Source organism: Schistocerca cancellata, chromosome 2 (genome assembly GCF_023864275.1).
Source record: "Schistocerca cancellata isolate TAMUIC-IGC-003103 chromosome 2, iqSchCanc2.1, whole genome shotgun sequence".
NCBI classification, from domain to species: domain Eukaryota; kingdom Metazoa; phylum Arthropoda; class Insecta; order Orthoptera; family Acrididae; genus Schistocerca; species Schistocerca cancellata.
The window spans coordinates 672,945,965-672,970,190 of NC_064627.1; the positions used below are offsets into that span (position 1 = coordinate 672,945,965).

Genomic DNA, 24,226 nt, shown 5'->3' on the forward strand with positions numbered 1-24,226 from the left:
AGACCCCAGGGCAAGAAATTTTACTAAAATTATTAAACATTAACTGCAACTGTCCCATAAATATGATATCAGTTCCAGAAATCTTATCAAGAGATTTGTGTCACAGGTTATGAGTACAGATTTGAAAAATTGGTCTAGTGTGTATTATGAGGAACAGTGTCACCATCCAGTATTTCAAGATGCTGTTTGTTGTTCATTAAATTACTCATAACTGAAAGATTTAAAAGAATTTATAGAAAAAAATCAGATATTTCTTGTGCAGAAAAGGTCTTATCTCTGTACGTTGTATCTTGACACCAAAGTTAAGAATTTTAACAGCCGTTAGCTTCAAATTTTCAAACTCGAGTAAGTAAAGCAAACATAACAATCTGGTATATTATGATGATCATTATGGGTTTTACAGAGACTAATCATCGATGGTCATTAGTCTATTATTCAGCCCATGGGACGGAATTTATGAAACATGCCTGTCAACGTGTAGAGTAAAGCTTATGTGTAAGTGTGAGAACATTTTCAGTCTAGTAGTGCTAAACTGCAGTCACCTCCTTGAAATGAAGTTAAGGAAATAATCTTAGGAAAGAACATAAACAAAATCTAATAATGCACAGTGAATAATATAATCCCTATTTACGGAATTTAAGAAAAAACTGCTCTTAGTGTGAAATCTGTTTTTAAATTGTGCCTCAACAAACAAGTTACCATGAACAAACAAGTCTAAAAAGGCAAACTTCATTACAATTTTACAAAAAAACGCATATGAATTAAAGTGGCCAATGGTTTAAATAAAATGTGGATTTATGTATATTATTCTGCATTTTAATTTTGTTAAAGTGATATTGTCCGAAGAGTGTTATCAAACAGAAGTGCCCGTCGACATTTATTGGTTGTGCTGTGCAAGGCATTAACGTACAGACATGTAACGTGTGATAGTGCTCCACCTGCAAGAATGCACGAGTGCACACTGTTGCTGCCTCCCTGTTTCTAGAGCATAAACATGACATTGTGTCTGTCCTAGCCAGGTTATCAGTTCACTCGGCTGGGTAAAAGATATTATAAAAAAGTGAATGCTTCAATAATCTATGTTGCCCTGTCTAACTCCAAGTAAAATAAATCTTTTACAGGGTGTATACAGGGACAAGGAAAAAAAAATTCCCGGATTTCTCCCGGATATCCCGTTTAAAAAATACGCTTTTTCCCGGGCGAAAATACACTTTTTCTGTGCTAAGTGACAGTAGGTTTTCTGTAGATTTTCCCTCAGAACTGTAAAACCTATCAATTCTTTGAATGGTTAACGTTTTATACAATCACGTAGAACTTCCCGGAAAAGAAAAGAAAAGACGGGCAGAGAAGTTTTGGAGAGACTTCTAATTTAAAAAGAAGGAGAGAAGTGTTGGAAAGATTTGAAGCAACATATACGTTCCATATTTTCATATTACGGAAGTATAATTCGAATTACATCAAACACAGCGCGTTAGTTTGCGGAGCGTTGAAACCGAGGTTGCTATGTCCTTTTGTAAGCGAGTCATATCTCAAGCCACGAGATCTCGTCAGCCGATGGCAGCAGCTATTCAGAGCATAGGACACATGTTATAGTCAGCCAATAGCAAGATCACTGGTTACATAGCGCGAACACGCAAGAGGAAAAGTTAACGGTTTACATTAATGTACACATTACCGTATATCCAGGGCCGGCCTTAGCCATCCAGGTGCCCCGGGCGAGTCGTCCAGTTGGCGCCCTTTATTGTATAAATAGCGAACCTGGCAGTGCTTTGCAACACGGTATTTGACTGTTTTCTAGAAATCGTCTCAAGTGGTTAATGGCGTCATCTTATGATCATAACATGGTTTTTTCCATCGTAAATTTGAGTATTTTATTTTTTTTAAATGGAAATGAAATCCAAATAATCTGAAAGCCCGCTAAGACGCTCCATGTGAGTCTTGTGTAGCCTGTGACGTCAGTCCAGCATTCTGCTGTCGCTGCCGTAACTGTCAGTATAGCAGTGATATATTGTTTGGGCATTCACGTTTTGGGAAATTGTCTAAAAATATTGCGTAGTACTGCACTGTACATCTACAAAAACTCCAGAAAATTGTTTTTGTGTGTTCCAAACAAAGAAAAGATGCGTAAAATGTGGTTGAAAGAGGCTCATATATCCCAAATATTTCTTTTCTTTTCTGAAGCACCCCTGTACTAAAGCGAACAAAACAAAACAAAAATTATTCAAATTGGTCAAGCCATTTCTTTGTTTTGGTGAGACTAACACACAACAATTGATTTTTATATATAGGAGGTAATATGTATAACGAAAAAACACTAATTTTGAATTGGGTACCATATTTTTATTGAACTGTAAGCCATAAACCTATATTTTCAGTCAGTCATCTGAACACAAAACATATTACGCCTAATGAAAAACAATTATAAACAACTAAAATTTTACTTTTCTCGCTTTTCTGTCGGCAAAGTCTCTGATCAGATTAGCAAAGTCCAGGTTTTCTGCAACTTCATTTTCAATGGACAGTGAGGCCAAACTGGTTAGTCTTGTTTGAGACATTGTAGACCGCAAGTACGTTTTTATCAACTTCAGTTTGGAAAAACTGCGTTCGCCGCTTGCGACAGTCACTGGTATTGTTAGCAAAATACGTAACGTTATCCAGATGTTGGGATATAACTCTTGAAGATTATGCTTTTTTATGAAGTTTAAGGCTTCAATAGGCGTTGCCTGGCTGTCTTCGAGATAGTGTTGCAGGCCTAAAATTTCGTCGCACAGCAAATTTCCATCAATATCTGACTTCATGTTGACAGTTAACTTTTCTTGTAATTTAGAACAGCATTGTATTAGTTCTTCTTTATTTTGATTTTTTTTTAATGTCAAACAAGAAACTCCATGTCGCAGAAAATTCTTGCATCTGTTCAAATCTTTCTTTCATGGATATGTGCATGGTGTCCAACAGTGCATTGAAAAACTCTAGTTTAAACTTCTTTTTTGGGTCAGTTATTAGATCATTATATATTCGTTATAAATACATTCGTATTAATTAAATCATAATGTAATGTATATTTCACAGTCTGTATTTTCTTTTATTTGGAGCGACCGGTAGTTTCTGTTGTGAACAAGAGATGGTGCGGCTGCATGGGCTCTTCCTTGTTGCAGTTCTTGAAACAAATAAGAGAGGCGCTTTGGTAGAGCCCGTGCTAGCCCGCGTCAAACATGGATGGTTGCAGACAATACGAAAATTGCATTCAGCATGATTTCTCTTCTGCTACCCCGAATTCATCGCGCATTCGTGAGATTAGCGACGTATGTTGAATGAGACTGAATAATATTTTAGTTTCGCGAAATGGGTGATTGTAAATTGTATTTTTTTTTTTTTTTTTTTATACATGCGTTTAGTATGTGGCGCCCCTTGGGCCCGGGTCGCCCCACCCTAAAGCCGGCGCTGCGTATATCTACAAGAAAAGCTAAGCTTTCACATATAATATTAGTCTCTAGGATTAATACGCTACAACAGAAGCTAAGCTTTCACATGTAATATTGATCTTTTCTGCGTGTGTTATATTTTAAGATACATCACACAAATGTGCCAGTAAATTTAAAACTATGACATAAATGTCTCGGGTCGAAATTATTGTAAGTGGCTAGTCCTCAAACTGTTCATTTTCGAACGCTCTGTGATTTAGATATCCATCCCACTTTCTCACACGTAACATAATTCATCTTGCGTAAAAAGAAATTTACTTTGAAAGTAACGCTTTTCTAACCACCGTTCGCAATACTATCCGAAGACTGTTAGAAATAGGTTCGATTTATGTTTCCAGAGAGCGCCAGAAAACAGGCATTATTGTGCGTGTGCAACTGCAGTGGTGTAGGAAGCCCGTATGTTCGTTTGTATTAAGCACTGAAAGAGCTTACATTGCACCATAAAAGAAACAGGGCATCAGAGGGTGCTCCAAAGAGCATCGGAATTTCGTAAACCATACTAAAATGCATAATTCGGCTTGAAGTGTGAACTGGCTTTTTCCAGATTCACAATGAAGTAGGTCCCATCTGATATTAAGCTTTTCAGTGTGGTTTTTGGGATGTAAATTTTCTTGGAGTACCAGTACTCTATGATCTCATTTTTGGTTCTTTACTACGGCATAATGCCATATATGGCAGAAGATAACGTGCACTTGAAATTCAGCGAAAAGTTGGAACTAGCCAATACTGTAGAATGAAACACTTCGTTTCAAATAAAATGATTGCCTCAGCGGAAAGATTAATAAAGCTAAATTTCTTTAGCAAACTTGCAAAAATAACTTCACTGTTCTGCAAGGCGATTAATGCTTTACTGCTACTAACTTGGAAATAAAATAAAATCAGAAAACTGAAATTAATAATATATTTCTGCCCTCCGTAATTATGTGAATATTTTAATTCACTTGATAGCTCCCGGCCACGGAAATCCGTTTGGTTTTCATTTGACTTGGGAGCTGTACACGAAGAGAAGCAGCGAAATCACTTAATGTAAACACGTGTCACGTGGAGGTTAACCCCCTCCCCACTACAACTCTGTGCAAGCGTGAATCTGGCAGCTAGGGCGCGCGAGAAAAAACTTTCTCGTTTGCATCTGGCTGCTTGCTGCTGCTACCGATATAGCTAACAGCCAAACTTCAAGTAGCGGGAGAAGGTACTGCTTAGACGCGAGTCAAATGAGCCTGCGCAACAGACCGCTGGCAATTGGTCAAACGAACCTAATGTGAACAGTTGTGACGTCATGCTCATAGCATGCAGTTTATTGTTATGAAGAATTACAGTCTGCGCCCTACGGCCTTTGACATATTTTTGCTACTTGCAAACGCTTGTGGGTGCACGGTTTTTTGTTGTTATAAATTGCACATTTCCTTTGTCACTAAAGTTTTATTGTTTCCCCCTCTCGTTTATATTTTATTGCTGCAGTATCATTCTCCAGCAGCAGATTACAAACATTCTTTGCTAGAGAATCAATTCTGCAGCCAAAATTTAAAAAAATTAACTGAAAGCTAAAATAATGAAAAATTCCCGGAATTCCGAAAAATTTCCGGGTTTTTCCCGGTTTTCTCCCGGATGAAAAAATTCCCGGGTTTTTCCCGGGTCGTATACACCCTGTTTTAACATGTAAATAAAAGTGTTGAAGCAAAAGCAAATTAACAAGAAGATGGTCAGAGAAGATGCCTCCCATTGTGACCAGTGAGTAAAGGAATTATTAAACCTTGAAGTTGGTAGTTTCTGTGCACATGCCTGCTCCACCTTTAGCAGTTTATGCAGTCAGTTGGTACAGGTATGCAGCATTTTAGAGAACTGGTCTACTGTGTGAATAATTTATACAGAAGTAATGAAATTTTCAGGAACTGTTAACTACATAACTTTATTATGATTAAAACATACAGTGGATATACCTTGAAACAATCAAAAGTCCTATACCTCAGACTTTGCTCCAAAACAATGCTGCCTTTTGTTTACCCTTGCAGTTCACTGTGCATCTATTTGTAGGCTTGTTCTTCTTCTCCGTGGGAAGAATCTTCTCAGTGCAATATCTTGCTATGAGCCATTCAGGCACAGCAATTTTTGGAGGCTGCCTACAATGGGGTGAAGCTACACTCCATGAATTCCAGCTATTTTGACATGAGAAGTAACCTGACAATACCTTGTAGATTATTCGCAGATCTCAAACGAACTTTATTCCACATTTCACTACTTTTAGAGGTTTTAGGTTTCTATTGTCAGCCTTTCTTCCCAAAACTTAAACAATGCCCCCCCCCCTCAAATGAATGCAGTTCCCCATTGTTTACAAATTGCAGTTGCTAAAAGCTGATGAAGAGTGTACTTAGTTTTGCACACAATTGTTTCTACAAAATCCAGCTTGAGCACTTCAGCTGCAGAATTTATTGCCCATCATCGACAGATGGCAGAGTAATATATTTTACCTGCAAGACTGCAACTGGTGAGTACATGGTTGAGATACTGTCCGTGCAGATGCTCATAGCACTTCAGTACATACTTTGACTACGGGCTTGACGGGTTAATCTCAGAGCTATAGAGACTTCATTAAAACACAAAATTATGGGGAAACTATAAATCTATAAGAGTGTGAGAGAATTACTGAACAGTTCTTACTTACGGGAGAAATGTCGTAACAGCCAATACACATGTACAAAAACTAAACAAACTATCCTACCTTTTAAAACTAATAGATCCTTCCTTGGTAAGGAAAAAACAATAGGTTGTAAAGAAAGGGCATGTCCCTCAGCCCCCAACATGAGGGGGATAGTGTTATTACTCTACATCAATTCTTTTAATCAATCATAAATAAAGTGGGAAAGCAATGGGTTGGGATTTAAGAAAAGTAAATATGAAATCATGTCTTTTAACAAGTAAAGATAAAATTGTGAAACTGATTAAAAGCAGCAGACAGTGCACTATAGTTATGACATTAAAACATAACAAGTAGTCTTTCAATCAACACAAGCAAATAATAATAATAATAATAATAATAATACTTCAACTCTAAAACTGAAATCAGATATTGTATGAGCAGACATCTTAAAAAATAATTTGAAAAAGGTCAAACCACAGGATGTTATGCATTACTCAGCAGAATATTTTTGTATGAGAGGTACTAGACTATGTCTGAATAACAACAAACAAGTGGATTATATCTCAGCAATGCTGTAGCATCTTTGCGTAACCATCAAAGCAAATCAGCAAGCAGACGGTCTAAAGAAGATGCAACACTACAGATCTAACACTTCCATTACAGCTGTGTTTAACAATATTATACTTACATCTCCCATTGTGATAACTGAGTAATGATTTTATTAATCTCTGAGATATCAATTCTTCATAAGAATATGAAAAAAGGAGGATCAATTCCTTAACAGATCAAACACAAAAAAATAAAAGCAATGTGTTGGAACTAAAGTCAATTCAATCAGAAATCATGTCTTCTGACGAGTACAGAAGAAATCATTCAACTGCTTACCAACAAATGATGAACTGTAAGCATTAGAATTAAAATGAAACAAAGGAATGCGGAAAGATGAAATTTGAAAATTAAACTATGTGAAGCTCTAAAAGATGTTTAAGAGAAATAGGCTATGACCAGCAGATTGTTTCCCTTAGCAATGCTCTAGCATTTGTGCACAAACACCACAGCAAACTAGCAAGCAGGTGATCTATGGAAGATGTTACACTATAACCCATAGCGCTTGTAGTCAAATTTACATGCTATATGTATGTACCCCATTCTGAAATAGTTAACAGGTAAGATCTTGCACAAAATCAATTCAACTGAAAAGCTCAATGTGTAGTACAGATACTAATACATCACCCAGTAAAAGAATCCATGATACATGTAGCAATGCCCAACTTAGAAGTGGGTTAACAAGACTTCACTCTTCCTGGTTACTGACAAGTACTCAGTATTTAGTTTAACTACATAATATGAAATTGTGTATAAAGTCTTACTAAATATGTTGATTACTGAACAATGACCATTTTGGGTTCAAAGATAAGTGGGTTATGATGTATCTGAAAATGGCTCATTATGCCTTGAAATCAGGCACACATGAAACTAATTCAAAGTGGCCAAGGGACGATCATGACCAAATTCCTACAACAATTCCCCATCATATATGTAATTAGGCACTTCACTTCAGACCTGTGGGGATATTAAGCAGTGAAGCCCTATAGTACCATAAATTTTTATTTAAGTCTCCATAATAGAGTTCAAATGATTGTTGAGAACTTCATTCAAGGGCTATTAATGAGTACAATGTCACCCAATACCCTGCACACACTGTTGCATTAACCCTTTTGCTGATGTGGGCATGTATACACGTCCTGCTCTGCCATCCCCAGGTGCTGTGGACGTATATACATGTGCCGCTTGGGTTTTCCTCCACTGCTATTGGCATCTGTATGTGTCTGGAGCTGACGACTTCTCACCACTGCAGAAGAGCCGCTTCCATATCTTAGTGAATAAAAAGTTTACTGAGTATTTATCATACACCTCTCTGCCTCCTACCACATGCAAAAAGCCTCGCTAAAATCAATCACATGAAAAGTTTACATAAAGCATTTTTACCTCTGCAAACTCTTTAAAATTTCATGCAATCTTTGTTCAATCTGATGCAGTCCAATACCTATTATGAACAACGAAAAGAAATTCAGTCCTTTACCAAGCCACGATATCAGATTGTACGATGTGTAAAAATATTTTTTTTTCCCCAACTAATAGCATTTGGCTAGCAGTACAGCCACAACAAAGCTGCGCACAGCTTGGAATTCAGAGGACATATCTGTAACAGCGAAAGGGTTAAATGCTATCAAGTCGGTGTTGAGGGTAAGAGGGATAAATATGGCCACTCCCCTTTTAGCTGTGCCCCCATGAAGGTTGTACTCTTTGTGGATTCTATAGCCCAGGCTGTTCCTACGCAAGTGTCCATGTGTGTGCAAACAAGAGCCTGCTGGCATATTTTAATGTATAGCAGTCTCTTCGCTAGGCCTGTCTGCAGCGCAACTTTATCTCTATATAGTGAGTATTTATCTACCCTTCATTATATTGTTGTTATACCACCCTGGACTTTCTTCTTCTTGAAGCTGGGTTTTGCCAGAGTATATGGAAGTAGTGACCCAGAATCTTAATTCAAGCAAGTTAGATGATGTAAGTGTTATTTAATAACAATATTACCAGTATCTTGGGCTACCAGTTTAAATAAGTAAATATATAATTATTACACTTTTCACATAACACAACCTTTACTTAAAAACTGCAGATGACTTGTTTAGTTCTTCCAGAATATCAGGGTGAAAGAAGTTGTCGCTCCATTTGATGGATTTAAAGTTAGAACTGATTTATCTGCATTAAAAGAGGAAAAGAAATTCCTGACAGTATCAATTCTTACCCTGCAGAATTCAGTGTAATTGCCTCCTTTTCTTCTTCTTCTTCTTCTTCTTCTTCTTCTTATTCTTCATCGTCACCACCTTCTCCTATGTCAGCATTCCTTCACAACATTTCAGACATTTCAGCTGCATCAATTTCAGGTGTGAAAGTAAAGACATCATCATCACTACAAACAACATCCTGGACTGTCACATTTTCAGAAATCATTGATTCTACTCCATTCTTCTTCTGGAACAATGTCACCTTTAACAATAACCTTTGTGAAACAATTTAACAGTCCGGTACGTTACAGAATTCCAGGCAGCAACAAACATATGGACAGTCTGTAGAATGCTGAAATGTCGAGTCAATCACTTCCTTTCAAGGAATGCAACTGGCTTCTCACAATTGCTACTCTGTACATGGCTTTAACAGAGTCTGTTGGGCTCAGGTCCAGAGGCTGCAGGTAACTTGAGCAGTTTGGAGGAAGGAACACAAAAGTTACATTCCTCAGAAATTATGTTTCCTTGGGATATAAAGGGCACTGGTTAATAATAAGTACAAGTTTCCTTCCTGGTGGATCCACTTTCGTATTTAAATGATTGAAAAATCTCAGAGACTTTGATGTCACCCAGGCACAGGTCTTGTACTCTTAAAGTACAAAGTAGCACTTCTATGTTTTTGGAACACCTGGGAATTTTAAATTTTCCTATTATTAGAGGAGGCAGTTTTTCACTTTCATTGCTATTTATACACAATGGTGCAGCCATCCTTGCATTACTTTTTATAACGTCCATGGCATTTTTCTCCCTTAACAAGACTGATTTCTTCAGAAAATAATTTATAGAGAGACCAATTTCATCAGTGTTGAAAATGTCTCTAGGCTCATAGTCATGTATCAATAGTAGAGTGTAATGTTCTTCCAACAGTTTGCACTTTCTATGGCTGTAGTCTCAACTTCTCCACTTACAATTTGAAACAATAGATTATGACTTTTTAGAACATTACAACCAGCTGTTTGATGCACTAAAATTTTCAATGTAAATCTTCAGAATGATTTCACTAGCCTTCTCTTGCAGTATGTTTCTGCTAATAGGAATGCTTAAGGTCTGTAGAAAAATAGGATTGCTCCCACTTATCACTCCCTGAAATCACTATAAAGAATATTTTATATGTTACTGAATGTTCTTCCTTTTGTATCCACTGGAATTGTTAGATTATGCAGTTAAAATGCCTCCTTACTTTTGACAGTGCCACACATGTAGACTGTGCTGAATCATATTTCTTTGCCATGTTATGATTGTCATTGACATCACAGGTGGTCATAAGCTTTTGGTAAATTGTAAGCTTTCTATGTTTGCAGACCATAACCTCACAAACAAGTAAAACTGATAAAATTTGACACCAACAAAGAAATAACTACAATTCTCGCCCTTTGCAGACTCAGTATATGTGATGTCAGATCACGTGACCAAAGTCGCATGTAAGGCAGTGAGGAAATCAATTCTGATTCATTCAATTTATCTGCCAGTAACACTTCATGGATACTCAATTTATTGACTATGCTCTAGGTATGTGACAAATGAATGAATCTATTACCATTTACAACATTACATGACCAATGTATGAAGTATAAAAATAAAAGGAATTTGAAACTCAATTGGACATGTTAGAAACTGCATAAAAACTGGATTTTAATTTGAGAAATTTTTCATGTTTACTCTTCAAAAGCAATTTTTTTCTTAAAGTGGGGTACATTAAAAGCGGGGAGGAATAAAACTGTTCTTATGGACGTTTTATTGGACCCACCAGAAATATTCACTAAACGCAAGATTTCCTTAAAAAGAGGTTTGTTAATTTGGGGTTTTACTGTAGCATTTTACTAAATTTGTTAAACACAATGTTTCTTTTCATTAGTAAGTGATGACATGTTTGGTGTCAGATCCCATGCTATCACAGAACATAGAATTCTCTTTAGAAATGTAATGTGAAGCTGGAACCTTTCTGCAGACACCCCCCCCCCCCCCCCTCCCCCCATCGGAAAAAAGTTGTCCACAACAAAATGTTGACCCCGACGTAAAGTTGGAACACATTTCTGTGTAGCTTGGGGATCTCTTCCACATGTAAATCACAATACCATAACAAAAAATTTGTTCTGAACTGATGGCAACCTTGCGAATCAATCACTTCTAGTTGCTTTTCTAAAGGTACAGTATCAGGTCAAATTTAAAGAGGAGAGCTAAATAATTTCAATTCATTTTCTAAGTTCTGGCAGCCCTCAAATCTTTTCTCAATATTCTAATGAAGTTAGGCACTGGAGATAATTGTAAAGATGAAAGACATTGGGAAAAAGTTAAGTTCCCTATACTAAGCTGCTTGTCAAATAGATGCAGTTTGTTGATGAAGGCATTAATCTTATTGTAGATGTCAATAACAGCTGACTGTCACATGAAGTATAATTTTAAGTTACATTATGTTATTTAACTGCCTTGGCACATCAGTGAGAAAGGCTGTGTGCATAGAACATGGCAAGATTGCAATGCAACGGAACCTTTCTTTCTCCACTTGAAATGACAGATAATGATTTTACAAAATTATTTAATTGGACAGATAAAAAATGTACTCGCCAATCGGCGGCAGAACACACATGTAAAAGACTGTAGTAATTGGCAAGCTTTCAGAGCCAGTGGCTCCTTCTTTAGGCAGAAACATTGAAGGAGAAGGGAGAAAGGTTAAGGGAAAGGCCTGGGGAGGTCTAGGAAAAGCGGTAGATTTCTGGAAATTCATCCAGAACCACAGGTCAGGGGAGACTTATTGTACGGGATGAGAAGGAAAGATTGATTGATGGGGACAGCATTGGATGTGATTTGAAAACCTGAGAGCTTTAAGGGTGGAAGACAGGGTAATATGAAAGACAGAGATTACTACTGAAACATCTTGCACGAGTTAATTAGAGTGAAAAGCTAAGGGCATTGTACGTAACAGAGGTGGGAGGAGGGGGAGGGGTGAAAAATAGATAGGAATAACAATGAAAGATGTAGAAAACTAAAACAGAGTGAAGCAAAGAGTAGTTACAGTGAAGAAATGCTGAGATGGAAGAAATTAACCTAAGTTAAGGCCAGTTGGGTGGCGAGAACCAAGGACATGGCGTAGTGCAAGTTCTCACCTGCAGAGATCTGAGGAACCGGTGTCTGGGGGGAAAAAATCCAGATGGCACGTGTAGTGAAACAGATGCCGAGGTAAAGAATGTCATATTGTAGAGCATGCTCTACAACAGGCTATTGCGTGTTGCCATTACACACCTTCTGCCTATGACCATTCATCTTAATTGATAATTTGGTGGTAGTCATGTCGATGTAGAAGGCCAAATAGTGTTCACATAATAGCTGGTATATGACTTGTCATTTCGCAGGTGGCTCTCTCTTCGATAGTGTATGTTTTGCCAGTTACAGGGCTATTATAGGTGGTGGTAGGAGGGTGAATAGGGCAAGTCTTGCAGCGGGATGGTCACAGGAGTTGGAGCCATAGGGTAAGGAGATGGGTGCGGAAGGAGCATAGGGTCTGACAAGAATATTGCGGAGATTGGGAGGGCGACGGAAAGCTATTCTAAGTGTGGTGGGCAAAATTTCAGACAGAAGGGATCTCACTTCAGGGTATGATTTTAGGAAGTCATGGCTCTTTCAAAGTAGCTGATTAATTCACTCCAGACCAGGACAATACTGAGTCACCAATGGTGTGCTCCAAAGCTGTTTTGTGGAGGGGTCAGCAGTAACAGCATTGGACGTGATGGCCCAGGAAATCTGCTTTTTAACTAGGCTGGTGGGGTAATTATGTGCTGTGAAGGCTGAGGTGAGAATGCTGGTGTATTGCTGTAAGGAGTCTGCATCCGAACAAATAGCTATGCCTCAGATGTCAAGGCTGCATGGGAGAGAACGTTTGACATGGAAGGGATGGCAGCTGTCAAAATGTAAGTACTGTTGTTTGTTGGTAGGTTTAATATGGACGGAAATGTGTAGCTGGCCGTCAGGAGAGATGAGATCAACATCAAGGAAGGTGGCATGGGATTCAGAATAGGACCATGTGAAATTTAATTGGGAGAAGGTATTCAAAGATTCTAAGATTTTTAGCAGGTCTGTCTCACCATGAATCCATATGGTAAAGATGTCATCAATCCTATCTGCCACATTATGCCGCACACAAGCAGACCTGTCCTGGAGGCAGATCAGTGAGACTTGATTCGACGGACTGATGGGCTTCAGATGGGCATGCCCGATCCATTAGAAATACCAGCAGAAACTGCCTACGGTTTTGGCCCATTGTGGAAATTCACTCATTTGGACAGCTATTCACGCATTACAGATGCCATGTTGATGAGATGAGAGCACGGTGATCAATCCATGCAACAGATAACTTGCACAAACACTCTGAGAATCAATATTAACAAGTATAGGTAGCAACTCCCTGTAAATATGATCGATGAGCTGCAGACAGGCTTCTAGAAAAGACTATCACATATCACAACTAAATTTTTGACCACAGCCTTTGCCAGAAAACGAGAGCGCACACGTATTCACACAACCATACAGACACAACTCATGCGCACATGACTGCCATCTCCGGCCGTGGCGTCAACAATCTCTGAGAAACAGATCCATACAAATCACTCCTCATGCCTCATTGCCTCTCTTTGGCAGCTGCTAGTCCAGCGGCAAGAAGTGGTGGCAGTACTGCCTGCAAGCCGAGGGGAGGGTAGGAAGATTTTCCAATTTCCCTGACATGTTTGAAATTCCCCGATTTCCAGAACCTGTGGCAACCCTAGGTAAGATGCTGCTTGTGGGAGCATACAGAGACAGAGGGGACAGAATAGGGCAGTTAGGTGCGGTCTGGAAGTTAGATGGAGGTGAGGGGTGGAGGTGGGGGCGGTGGTGGGGGAAGGGAGAGGAAAACAAGACACATAAAAAAGACTTTGGGTGCTTAGGTAGACTAGAAGGCTGTGTAGTGGGAGCAGGGAAGGGGAGGATATATCCCATGTTCCTGTACCCGTTCCAGCATCAAAATTTGTTAGTCACTGTCCTTCACCCCCCCCCCCTACCCCCTTATCTGCACCCACCCCAGCAGTACACAGTCTTTTATTCCCCCTATTGATCCAGTCTTTATACTTCTCCTTACCCCTCCCCCCCCCTCCCGGTCTAACACTCATATTGCACCTAGCTGCAGTAACTTGTCCCCACCACATTCCTGTATGCTTCCACAAGCAGGACTTCATCATTCCCTATTCCCACCCTGCTATCCCTCCCCCTTCTCACCCCGGCCTCTTCTTTACCCCCACCACCCAGACTGCTTCTCCCACCAGGTGCTGTTGCTCACAGTCCAGCCTCAGTGCTTGTGTGTGTGTGTGTGTGTGTGTGTGTGTGTGTGTGTTGTCTACTGTGGATGAAGGCTTTTTGTCCAAAATCTCACTTGCTACATTCTTGTTGTTGTGCCTGCCTGCAACTCAACATCTCCGCTATAAGATGAGTAGCAATCTGTTCTTTTCATAAAGGTCTCCATAAATGAGCAAACCTGTTTGTCAGATGAGCCCTTGTCTAGCCATAGATTTATCAGAAAAGTCCATACACATACAAACAAGGTTTGTCAGTTTCAGCTCACTTTGAAGCAGATGCTGTTCATGTATGTGAGTATTTTAACAGTAATGAGAATGGCAACAAACGCAAGCAAAGCAGTCCTGGCACTGACTTTGACACTGTGTTTAAAGAAGAAGAAAACAAGACACGGGTCCAGGGAATGGTTTAAAAGGAGAGAGAAATATATATGTGAAAAACTGTTAATGGAAATGTTACACTCAGAACATCAAGATTACATCAACTTCCTGCAGATGAACAGTGAAACATTTAATAATTTGTGTAGAGTTACTTAGCCCTCACACTGAAAAAGAAGACTTATGTATGTGAAAAAATATTCCCTTCTACCAGCTCCTCTAATGACAATTCATTAAATATGTACCACAACATAGGAACTTGTAGCCCACATCGTCCGTGGAACAACCAGAGAATTTCAACTTCTTTTAATTCATTGCACTACCACTTGTATGCTTGGTGTAAAACTGATTTTGTTTGTAACCTCTTCCAGAGTAATACATGAAAAAATGTGATACCTCAACCATTTTGGGAACTGTCAGTGCTGTTTTGATTTTATCCTTGGCCATAGTTTCCACAATGGGGAAACTAACGATACAGTGAGATAAATTGTAATAAAACAATCAAACATGTGCGGTGAATTACCAACACAAACAATATCCGCCATCTTATCAAACTTTCCGCTAATCAGAATTTCTAACAAAACACGTCAAACACACACTATGCTTGACAAGCATGTCAAACAACACCATACATGGTCAAATATTGGGCAAGCAAAGTTAAGTTTGACAAAATGTTTGATTGTTTGTGGGGGCCTTAAGGAAGCCACAGTCAATTTGTAAACAATTTTCTGCCACTCCCCCCCCCTCCCCACTCCAGAGGTGAAAAACGATAAAAACAATATCATCATTTGGTTACATGCCTTGTGGCAGGTTTAGACTTCAGAGTGGACAACACTTCTCTGCCCTCCGCTTTCCTCTTTGTTAACCTCCTTGCAGTCTAGTAACTTCATTCAGCATCCAGTATCTTCTTACGCTCTTCCCTCTCTCCCTTGGAATAAAACCTATAACTGCCTCTACTAGACAGCAATCTCATCTCAAATTATGTCTTATCCAGTTTAGCTTCACTGTTAGCAACATCATCCTGTCTGCTTCAACTCTCCATGGTACCTCCTCACAGCTGACTATCAGTCCAGCTGACTTCCTCTATTCTGAGCGATATTAATGTTTCACAAATTTCAATTTTCCTCTTGTCCCACTTTCTCAACATTCACGTGTCTGCTCCGTACAGGCCACACACTATATCAGGCACTTCAATAGTTGCTTTCTTACTTTTGTGTTCAAATCACTACCTAAGCTTAAACAACAAACAAAAAACCATACCACCCAATACACTGTGTTAGAATTCCCATTATTCTCCTTTGTTAGCCCATTGATATCCTTCATTATTATCTTTCCATAACAACACCATTTTAACCTTCTACTGTTTTGTCATTTTTTACTCTTATTTAAGTGGGTTTGTTTACCCATCATATTAAATTACTGATCTCGGGTAGTAAGTTGCTAATAACTACTAGAATACTTACAGTTCTATTTAAACAAAAAGAAAGGTAGGTACAAGGATTTAGTGGTTTGCAGAAACAGATCAACAAATATGATACAAATTGAAATTTTTCTTTTAACAGACAGCTTTTTTCACATTATAAAGTAGATGATACTACTTTGCGCCTAGGGTGCAATGGCCGTGACACACAACAAAGCAATTTATGTGAATTTATCAATACATATATTTGCAATTAACTGCCACAGTTACTTTATAATAATATAAGTGTAAGCGAACTGTAATATTTTAGGTTATTGCATATCTTAAAGATATAGCTTAAATTCTTAATGCTCTATTCAATCTCTCATATTCTCCAATGCTTATAATGATTAGAGAAAAGAAGATTAACATAGTGCATAACAACACTGTGTAGCACATGGAAACATTCGGAGTAACTGCCAAAAAGTTAACAACATTATGGAGGTGAAATAAACTACTAATTTAGGTTGCAGGTACATACAGTTTCCATTGATTTCTACATTTCAGCTGTCCACATGTCATGTACTTGCGCCTGAAGGTCATTTTTATAGTATTAGTTGTGTAATAAAATCACTATGTCACCCAACTGTCAATATATGTTAATTCCCTGTCTGATGTATTGTCTGCAACACCCCCCCCCCCCCCCCCCACACACACACACACACAGGATCACTATAATGAATCTACAACAAACGTGAACCGACAAACTATTATTCTTAGGCTATAGCTCCTTAAACTACAGGAACTGATCCTCACAAAGTGTCATAAATATGTATTGTTTGATGTAATTTGAGAGGCCAAAGGAACAAACAACACAGAAATATGACACCTGAGCTTACTTTTTTTAGTCAATGAATAACTTCCTTATGGGAAAAAAATCAGCACTACTAATTAGAAAAACCATACGATCAAGCATTACTTACCCTAAGTTCCTTTGTAAGCAGGTAAGTGACTATTGTAGTAAGACTTGAGAAGAATGGTGCAAGAAACACACAAACATTCCTTATGTCAATGGTGACATTTATTAGCTGAGCTAAGTGGTACAGGACAGCAGAAGTCACCATCAGCCCAGGATATATGGTTCCTATAGCAGAATGAAAACAGAATTCATCTGTAAGTACCAGGATATTTTCAACTTTTTTTACACTATACTTTAACACAATGTCATTACTATGCTGAAGGGTTGATAAGACTAATTACCAACATAAAGAAATCTATTGTGAAGAAATACCTCTTTCATCATCTTACATTTACAAAAGGCAAAGATAGGTTTTAACATACCACCAACAACGAGGTCATTAGACAGTGCACAAGCTTAGAAATACAAGGATGCAGGGGAAATTTGCCAAGTCATTTTTAAAGGAATTACAATGGCAATCACTTTAAAGATTTGATAAAACACGTAAAATCAGCATCTGGATGGCCTAACAAAGGCGAGTCTACTACTTAAATCTTCCCACAATAAGGCAGTTGAGTAAGATGAGGAGGAAATTAAACTTCACATGCATGCAACTCTACCATCTGGTGAGCAAGATGTATGAAACAGGCGAAATACCCTCAGACTTCAAGAAGAATATAATAATTCCAATCCCAAAGAAAGCAGGTGTTGACAGATGTGAAAATTACCGAACAATAAGTTTAATAAACCACAGTTGCAAAATACTAACACGAATTCTTTACAGACGAATGGAAAAACTAGTAGAAGTCGATCTCGGGGAAGATCAGTTTGGATTCCGTAGAAATACTGGAACACGTGAGACAATATTGACCTTACGACTTATCTTAGAAGAAAGATTAAGGAAAGACAAACCTACGTTTCTAGCATTTGTAGACTTAGAGAAAGCTTTTGACAACGTTGACTGGAATACTCTCTTTCAAATTCTAAAGGTGGCAGGGGTAAAATACAGGGAGCGAAAGGCTATTTACAATTTGTACAGAAACCAGATGGCAGTTATAAGAGTCGAGGGACATGAAAGGGAAGCAGTGGTTGGGAAGGGAGTAAGACAGGGTTGTAGCCTCTCCCCGATGTTATTCAATCTGTATATTGAGCAAGCAGTAAAGGAAACAAAAGAAAATTTCGGAGTAGGTATTAAAATCCATGGAGAAGAAATAAAAACTTTGAGGTTCGCCGATGACATTGTAATTCTGTCAGCGACAGCAAAGGACTTGGAAGAACAGTTGAATGGAATGGACAGTGTCTTGAAAGGAGGATATAAGATGAACATCAACAAAAGCAAAACAAGGATAATGGAATGTAGTCGAATTAAGTCGGGTGATGCTGAGGGAATTAGATTAGGAAATGAGGCACTTAAAGTAGTAAAGGAGTTTTGCTATTTGGTTAGCAAAATAACTGATGATGGTCAAAGTAGAGAGGATATCAAATGTAGTCTGGCAATGGCAAGGAAAGCGTTTCTGAAGAAGAGAAATTTGTTAACATCGAGTATAGATTTAAGTGTCAGGAAGTCATTTCTGAAAGTATTTGTGTGGAGTGTAGCCATGTATGGAAGTGAAACATGGACGGTAAATAGTTTGGACAAGAAGAGAATAGAAGCTTTCGAAATGTGGTGCTACAGAAGAATGCTGAAGATTAGATGGGTAGATCACATAACTAATGAGGAAGTATTGAATAGGATTGGGGAGAAGAGAAGTTTGTGGCACAACTTGACCAGAAGAAGGGATCGGTTGGTAGGACATGTTCTGAGGCATCAAGGGATCACCAATTTAGTATTGGAGGGCAGAGTGGAGGGTAAAAATCGTAGGGGGAGACCAAGAGATGAATACACTAAGCAGATTCAGAAGGATGTAGGTTGCAGTAGGTACTGGGAGATGAAGAAGCTTGCACAGGATAGAGTAGCATGGAGAGCTGCATCAAACCAGTCTCAGGACTGAAGACCACAACAACAATGCATGCAGTATGATGTAGCTATTCAATATATGTCAAATACTTTCAGAAGAAAAACTAGTTTTTTAAGGAAAGAACTAGCACATACAAGCAATACAACTTGGTCACAATTTATTTATTACGGTGACCGGTTTTGACCACTACTGTGGTCATCTTCAGACCAATGAGCAAGAACCTCCTCCTGGTGGTAAATCACATATTTGTAACACATCGATTACTGTTCACTCCCACAATGTATCCAAAAGTAATACAGCATTGTAATACAGCATTTATTCCACAAAAGAGTAGAAGCTGTTTGTTGATTACCAAAATGACTGAGAAATATGGAATGGCAGAAATAATTAAAAATTGGCCGCATAATCAATACCAAAATGGATGGAACAATTTCATACTGAGAGAGCATAAAATTACTTACCTTTAATAATTATATGCATAAAATTTCCAAATGTTATGTAAAAAACTTAATCGTTATCTGTGTTGCGGGAAGTTTCCAACATGTACCTCATTGGGAAAATTTGAAGAAATCTGAATTTCTCCTAAACAGTCTCCTATTCAAATATGTTGTTAGTCAGATAAAATTTTAGGTATGTCTTTATTTTCATCAGTAGTTTTAAAACTAAATAAGCCACAGACAGATTTGATTCTTCCAATTAATTCTCTCTCTTACTTTACTAGACTGAGAAGCCTCTACTTCATCACCAAAAGCCAATAACAAAACAACTTCTATAAGTAAATGAGTGGCAGTCTTTCTTCACCTATGGCATGTTATCTAACTTAAAGGAATATAAACATGTATAAGAAAGTACCCTTTACCGATATTTGCAGGAAGTTACTGAAAATTTACGTCTTGTGCGATGAAAGCCAACCATGAGAGAAACTACTGATCTGGTTGATACCGAAAGTATTGTCACCCAAAACCTTCCTACGAATAGTTTTATATATAAAAAAATCTATTGTCCAATGCGTCAGTACACATCTGCCATGAACGTGTGGAGTAGCAACTGGGAGAAAGTCATGGTTATGGAGTATTTGTTCTGTAAAGCAACAAATGCAATGCTCAAGAATATTGTGTCATTATAGTAAACGTAGGTTACGTCCCATCTGTAATACATAACATTTGAGTGAATTAAATCTTAGTGTTTCACTTATATTACTCACCACGCTCAATGTTAAACATAAGTCTAAGATTATATTGCCATTAAGTAGTGTCAACTTTGGGAAAATTTCAAGGATTGTGTCTAGTTCAGCTGCAATTATCAGTGCCACTACTAAACAATGCTTTTGTTTCGTGCAACTACAAGTCAAAAAACAATAAAGAAGTTGTTATTAAAACAAACAATGTTATGTATATATCTGAATACACAACTTTCACACTACTGAAACACTATTTTTTGTTTTTGATCTGTAAGGTTAGGTTAAGAAATTATCAGCTATGTGAGTAGTGAGTGCAGATAACAACTTATCTCATAACAATTCTTGGAGGTGATTCATCTATCTACATCAATACTCCGCAAATCACATTTAATTGTCTGGCAGAGGGTACATTGAACCTCCTTCACATTAATTCTCTATTATTCAAAAATATTTGCAGTGAAAAGTTAAGTACAAGAAGTTCAACAGTAGCTATAATCAATGGAACACTTCTTTCAAAACTCGAGGCTTGAACAGCACAATTTTCTTTTTATTTCTTTCAGTTCCAGTTCTTTCATTTCTCTATACACTTTCAGTGTTGTTATTCTCATTTCATGTTTCCCAAGCACCACCGTGTTTTTATTTTAAGTTCATTCTCTATGCACTGTAATCTTCTGTTGTAGCTTTGATATTGCACTGGGAGAACATTTTTCTTTATGATTCCGGGACACAGTTTTGATGTTGTATGTTCTATAGCAGAGCGAAAGTTTGTGTGTTGTGCATCTGCCTGTAATTAGAGGTTCAGTTATTTTTAATTCAAAATGTGTCGTATTACTGTCAGTTGTGTTACACTATCATTCTTTCCAACTCAATGAAAACACTCTTTCCTATTGTCTTCATTTCCACTGTCATCAATGAGAACAATATTTTAATTTGAAGTTACTGTCTTCTACTAATTTCTGGAAGTACTTAAAAAAAATCTAATTGCAAATATCTTTAATTACAGACCACTCATGATGTTTTATCTCAATAAAGCGAAATGCATCTGATGACAAAACACACATTTTCTTGTAGTTGCGGCGACAGAACAAAAATAACTTCAGGAATTCAAAGGCAACTATGTGCAATAAGGTTACACAAATGAAAAATTCATCTGCTCATTTACTGGTGTTCTGAATGAACTGCAACATTCAGTGTTTATTTGCATCCGCATTAAAAACAAGAAATGAACAAGAATATAAAAAATAATATCTTGAATTCATTTTACACAGCAAATTGATTCAAAAAATTTATCTGTTAATATTAAATGCACACAAACCACCACATATAACTTCCGGATTGTCATCGTAGCATTGGAAATAACAATAAATTGTGGCTTCAGGCCTGTAATTAGCTTCTGCTCATTTTCCATAACAATAAGCGTGATGAAATTACCACTTCTAGTTTTATGCATTATGATACTGTTTTTTCCCCAGTTTACACAGTACATTAATTACATAGGGATGAAATATAGCAAGTGGGAAGTGCATCTTAAAATTACACCTTGTTATTTGTGGATGCTTTCTTGCTTCTTTTATTAATATTGCCATAATGAATTTTCAAACATTTCCAGTCACAATTTGTCTGTACATTCTGTGAATTAAAGTCAACAGCAACTTATTTTCAGGCCATTTCGTTGCTTTGTATTTACGATGCATGGGTAATACCTGCAGTCAAAGTGTGGTAATTGTATCAATAGCTGATTTTATGGGAGTTGCCAAGCATGTTTTGTGCCAATTTAGATCAACATTGATCATTCTTTCAGTGTGTCAAAGTTTAGTGTTATACAATAGAACTTAAGTCCTGATCACAGTTCAGTTTCTTGAACTAAGGTCAAAATTGAACTCAAGTAAAATGTTTGTAAAATCTACCCTTAATAGTTCCAATTTTATTACAAAAACTATCAAGTTTTACAATTAGTTGCAAACTCACATGGCAATTTTCACTTGAGATCTTGAGAAACACACAACACTGACAGACCGAATAGCAGGGCACGATGAAATGTACAAATTCAGCAAGATATTATTCTAGATTTGAAGCAGATTCCAGATTTGGAAATGAAGGATAAAGGCTATCACAAACAGTATTGCCTCTGAAAAGCAAATATCCATAATGATTGGCCCGGAGGGGCTAATATTGCTTACCTCCAATTATCCTCCCCAGAGGATACCATGCTCGATCATCAAACCAATTGTGAAACTTGTAAAAGCCTTCCTCAGCTAAATATTTTGTTGTTCTGTAGTTGAAATATGGATCAAACTCATGTATGACACTTTCAAACCTCAATACTGAGAACAATCTAGTTGCAAATGCTGTAAAAACAGAATTATTACAATTTTATAGAATAATACCTTAAAATTTTGATGCTGTAAATTAGCATATATATTGTGATATTGTGCTTTCATGTTCTATCATTTGTGTACATTACATAAACATAAAATTAAAAACATATTACAAGATCACCTACTGTGCTGAAAGAGTATACTCTGTGGAATGTCATCCATGTTAGCTACAAATACTTACTTTTTAAACCCAAAGGAGCAAGTTTAGCAGACTAATTGAGTAGGTTTTCTTTCACATACATAGAAGAATCTTTCTGTAACAATGTATCAGCTGTGTGTGTGTGTGTGTGTGTGTGTGTGTGTGTGTGTGTGTGGGAGGGAGAGAGAGAGAGAGAGAGAGAGAGAGAGAGAGAGAAAACAGGATTAAAGTCAATGCTGAGGCATAGTCTACTACTGTCCAAAAGAACCAAGATTAAAGTCCTTATACAAGTTCTTTGTGTGTTACCTTATATTTGGTTTAAATGGTGACACGGTGGAACATGATGAACAAAGAAAACAAACAGCTCTCTTATTGACACACAATACAATTTGCATTTCAAACAGCAGTAAAAGTGAGATTACACCTTAACAGCTCCATTAGCACCTACGCAGTTTTCAGACATTTTCATGCCTACTGCACTATCCTGACCACTGCTTTTTATCAAAAGTAGTGAAAGCTGATGAACCAGAAGCTATTTCTTATGCTAAATATTTAGAAATCGACAGTTTTAACTTTGATTCCTGGTCAACAACAAAACACCACCAAAGCAAACAAAATGAGAGCATGCTTTCCGTCTTTTAATTACATAGCAAGTAGCAGGAATAGATAGATTAGTGCACTGTTTCATCAGCTTCAGGAATTTCCAGACAGAATACAACCGCTACTGTGTTTGTTAGGGTACTGCCCTAACAGTCCTCCAAATTAAAATGTCAACAAATGACAGTTTTGGAAGTTAATCATGTGTAGATACACACCTTGTGAAAGGTTTGGTTAGTTACATGTTGCATGAATCATTTTGCACGGTAGATCTTAAAGACGTGGAACAAGTCATTTGACATTCACATTGCAAATTAATTTGTACATGCGGTTACATTCTGAACATTTCCAAGTTTTTTCTTTCTCTCTCTTTTTTTTAAAGAAAAATGAGTTCATATCACTTTGGCAAATGATCAAACATTTTTGTTGCAGCATTGTGTATTCCTTTTTGTGCTAAAGACAACCTTAATATGGAGTAATTAATGTCATTTCCCCTTCTGATATTGTAATTAAGTTCCTCATTGTTCCTTTTGAACTGTAGTGGATTATTTACAACAAGCTTTGCGAGGAAATAAATATACTGTGAAGCGGTAGTCAGAATGCCCAATCTTAAACAGATGTGTACAAGATGATGATGGGTGAGCATCACACATTATTCTTACGGCACATTTTTGAACAATGAACACTTTCTTTCTTAAAGATGAGTTACCCTGAACATTATTCCATTATTGTTGAATGAAAATATGCTAAATATGTCAACTTACTGATTTGAACCTCTCCAAGATTTGCAATGATTCTAAGTGCAAATGTCACTGTACTAAGAGGTTTTAATAACTCCTCCAAGTTAAATTCTCATCAATATAGACCCCTGAGAATTTTTTTAAGTTTCCACCATATTTATTATTCCCTCATTATGTGCTACACTTATCACTGCTGTAATACTTCTAGATGTGCA

The 24,226-nt window shown here is 37.5% G+C and overlaps 1 protein-coding gene across 2 annotated transcripts in view; it reads right to left on the bottom strand.

Annotated features, from left to right (window-relative positions):
- The window catches only part of LOC126162395 (dolichyl-diphosphooligosaccharide--protein glycosyltransferase subunit STT3A), a 109,746-nt gene that overhangs the window by 72,743 nt on the left and 12,777 nt on the right, over positions 1-24,226 (bottom strand). For both annotated transcript variants that reach the window (XM_049918873.1, XM_049918874.1), the window contains exons 3-4: positions 22,338-22,505; positions 17,045-17,205 (exon numbers count right to left, since the gene is read on the bottom strand). In XM_049918873.1, coding sequence (XP_049774830.1) covers positions 17,045-17,205; positions 22,338-22,505 — 329 coding nt within the window. The remainder of the gene's footprint in view (positions 1-17,044; positions 17,206-22,337; positions 22,506-24,226) is intronic.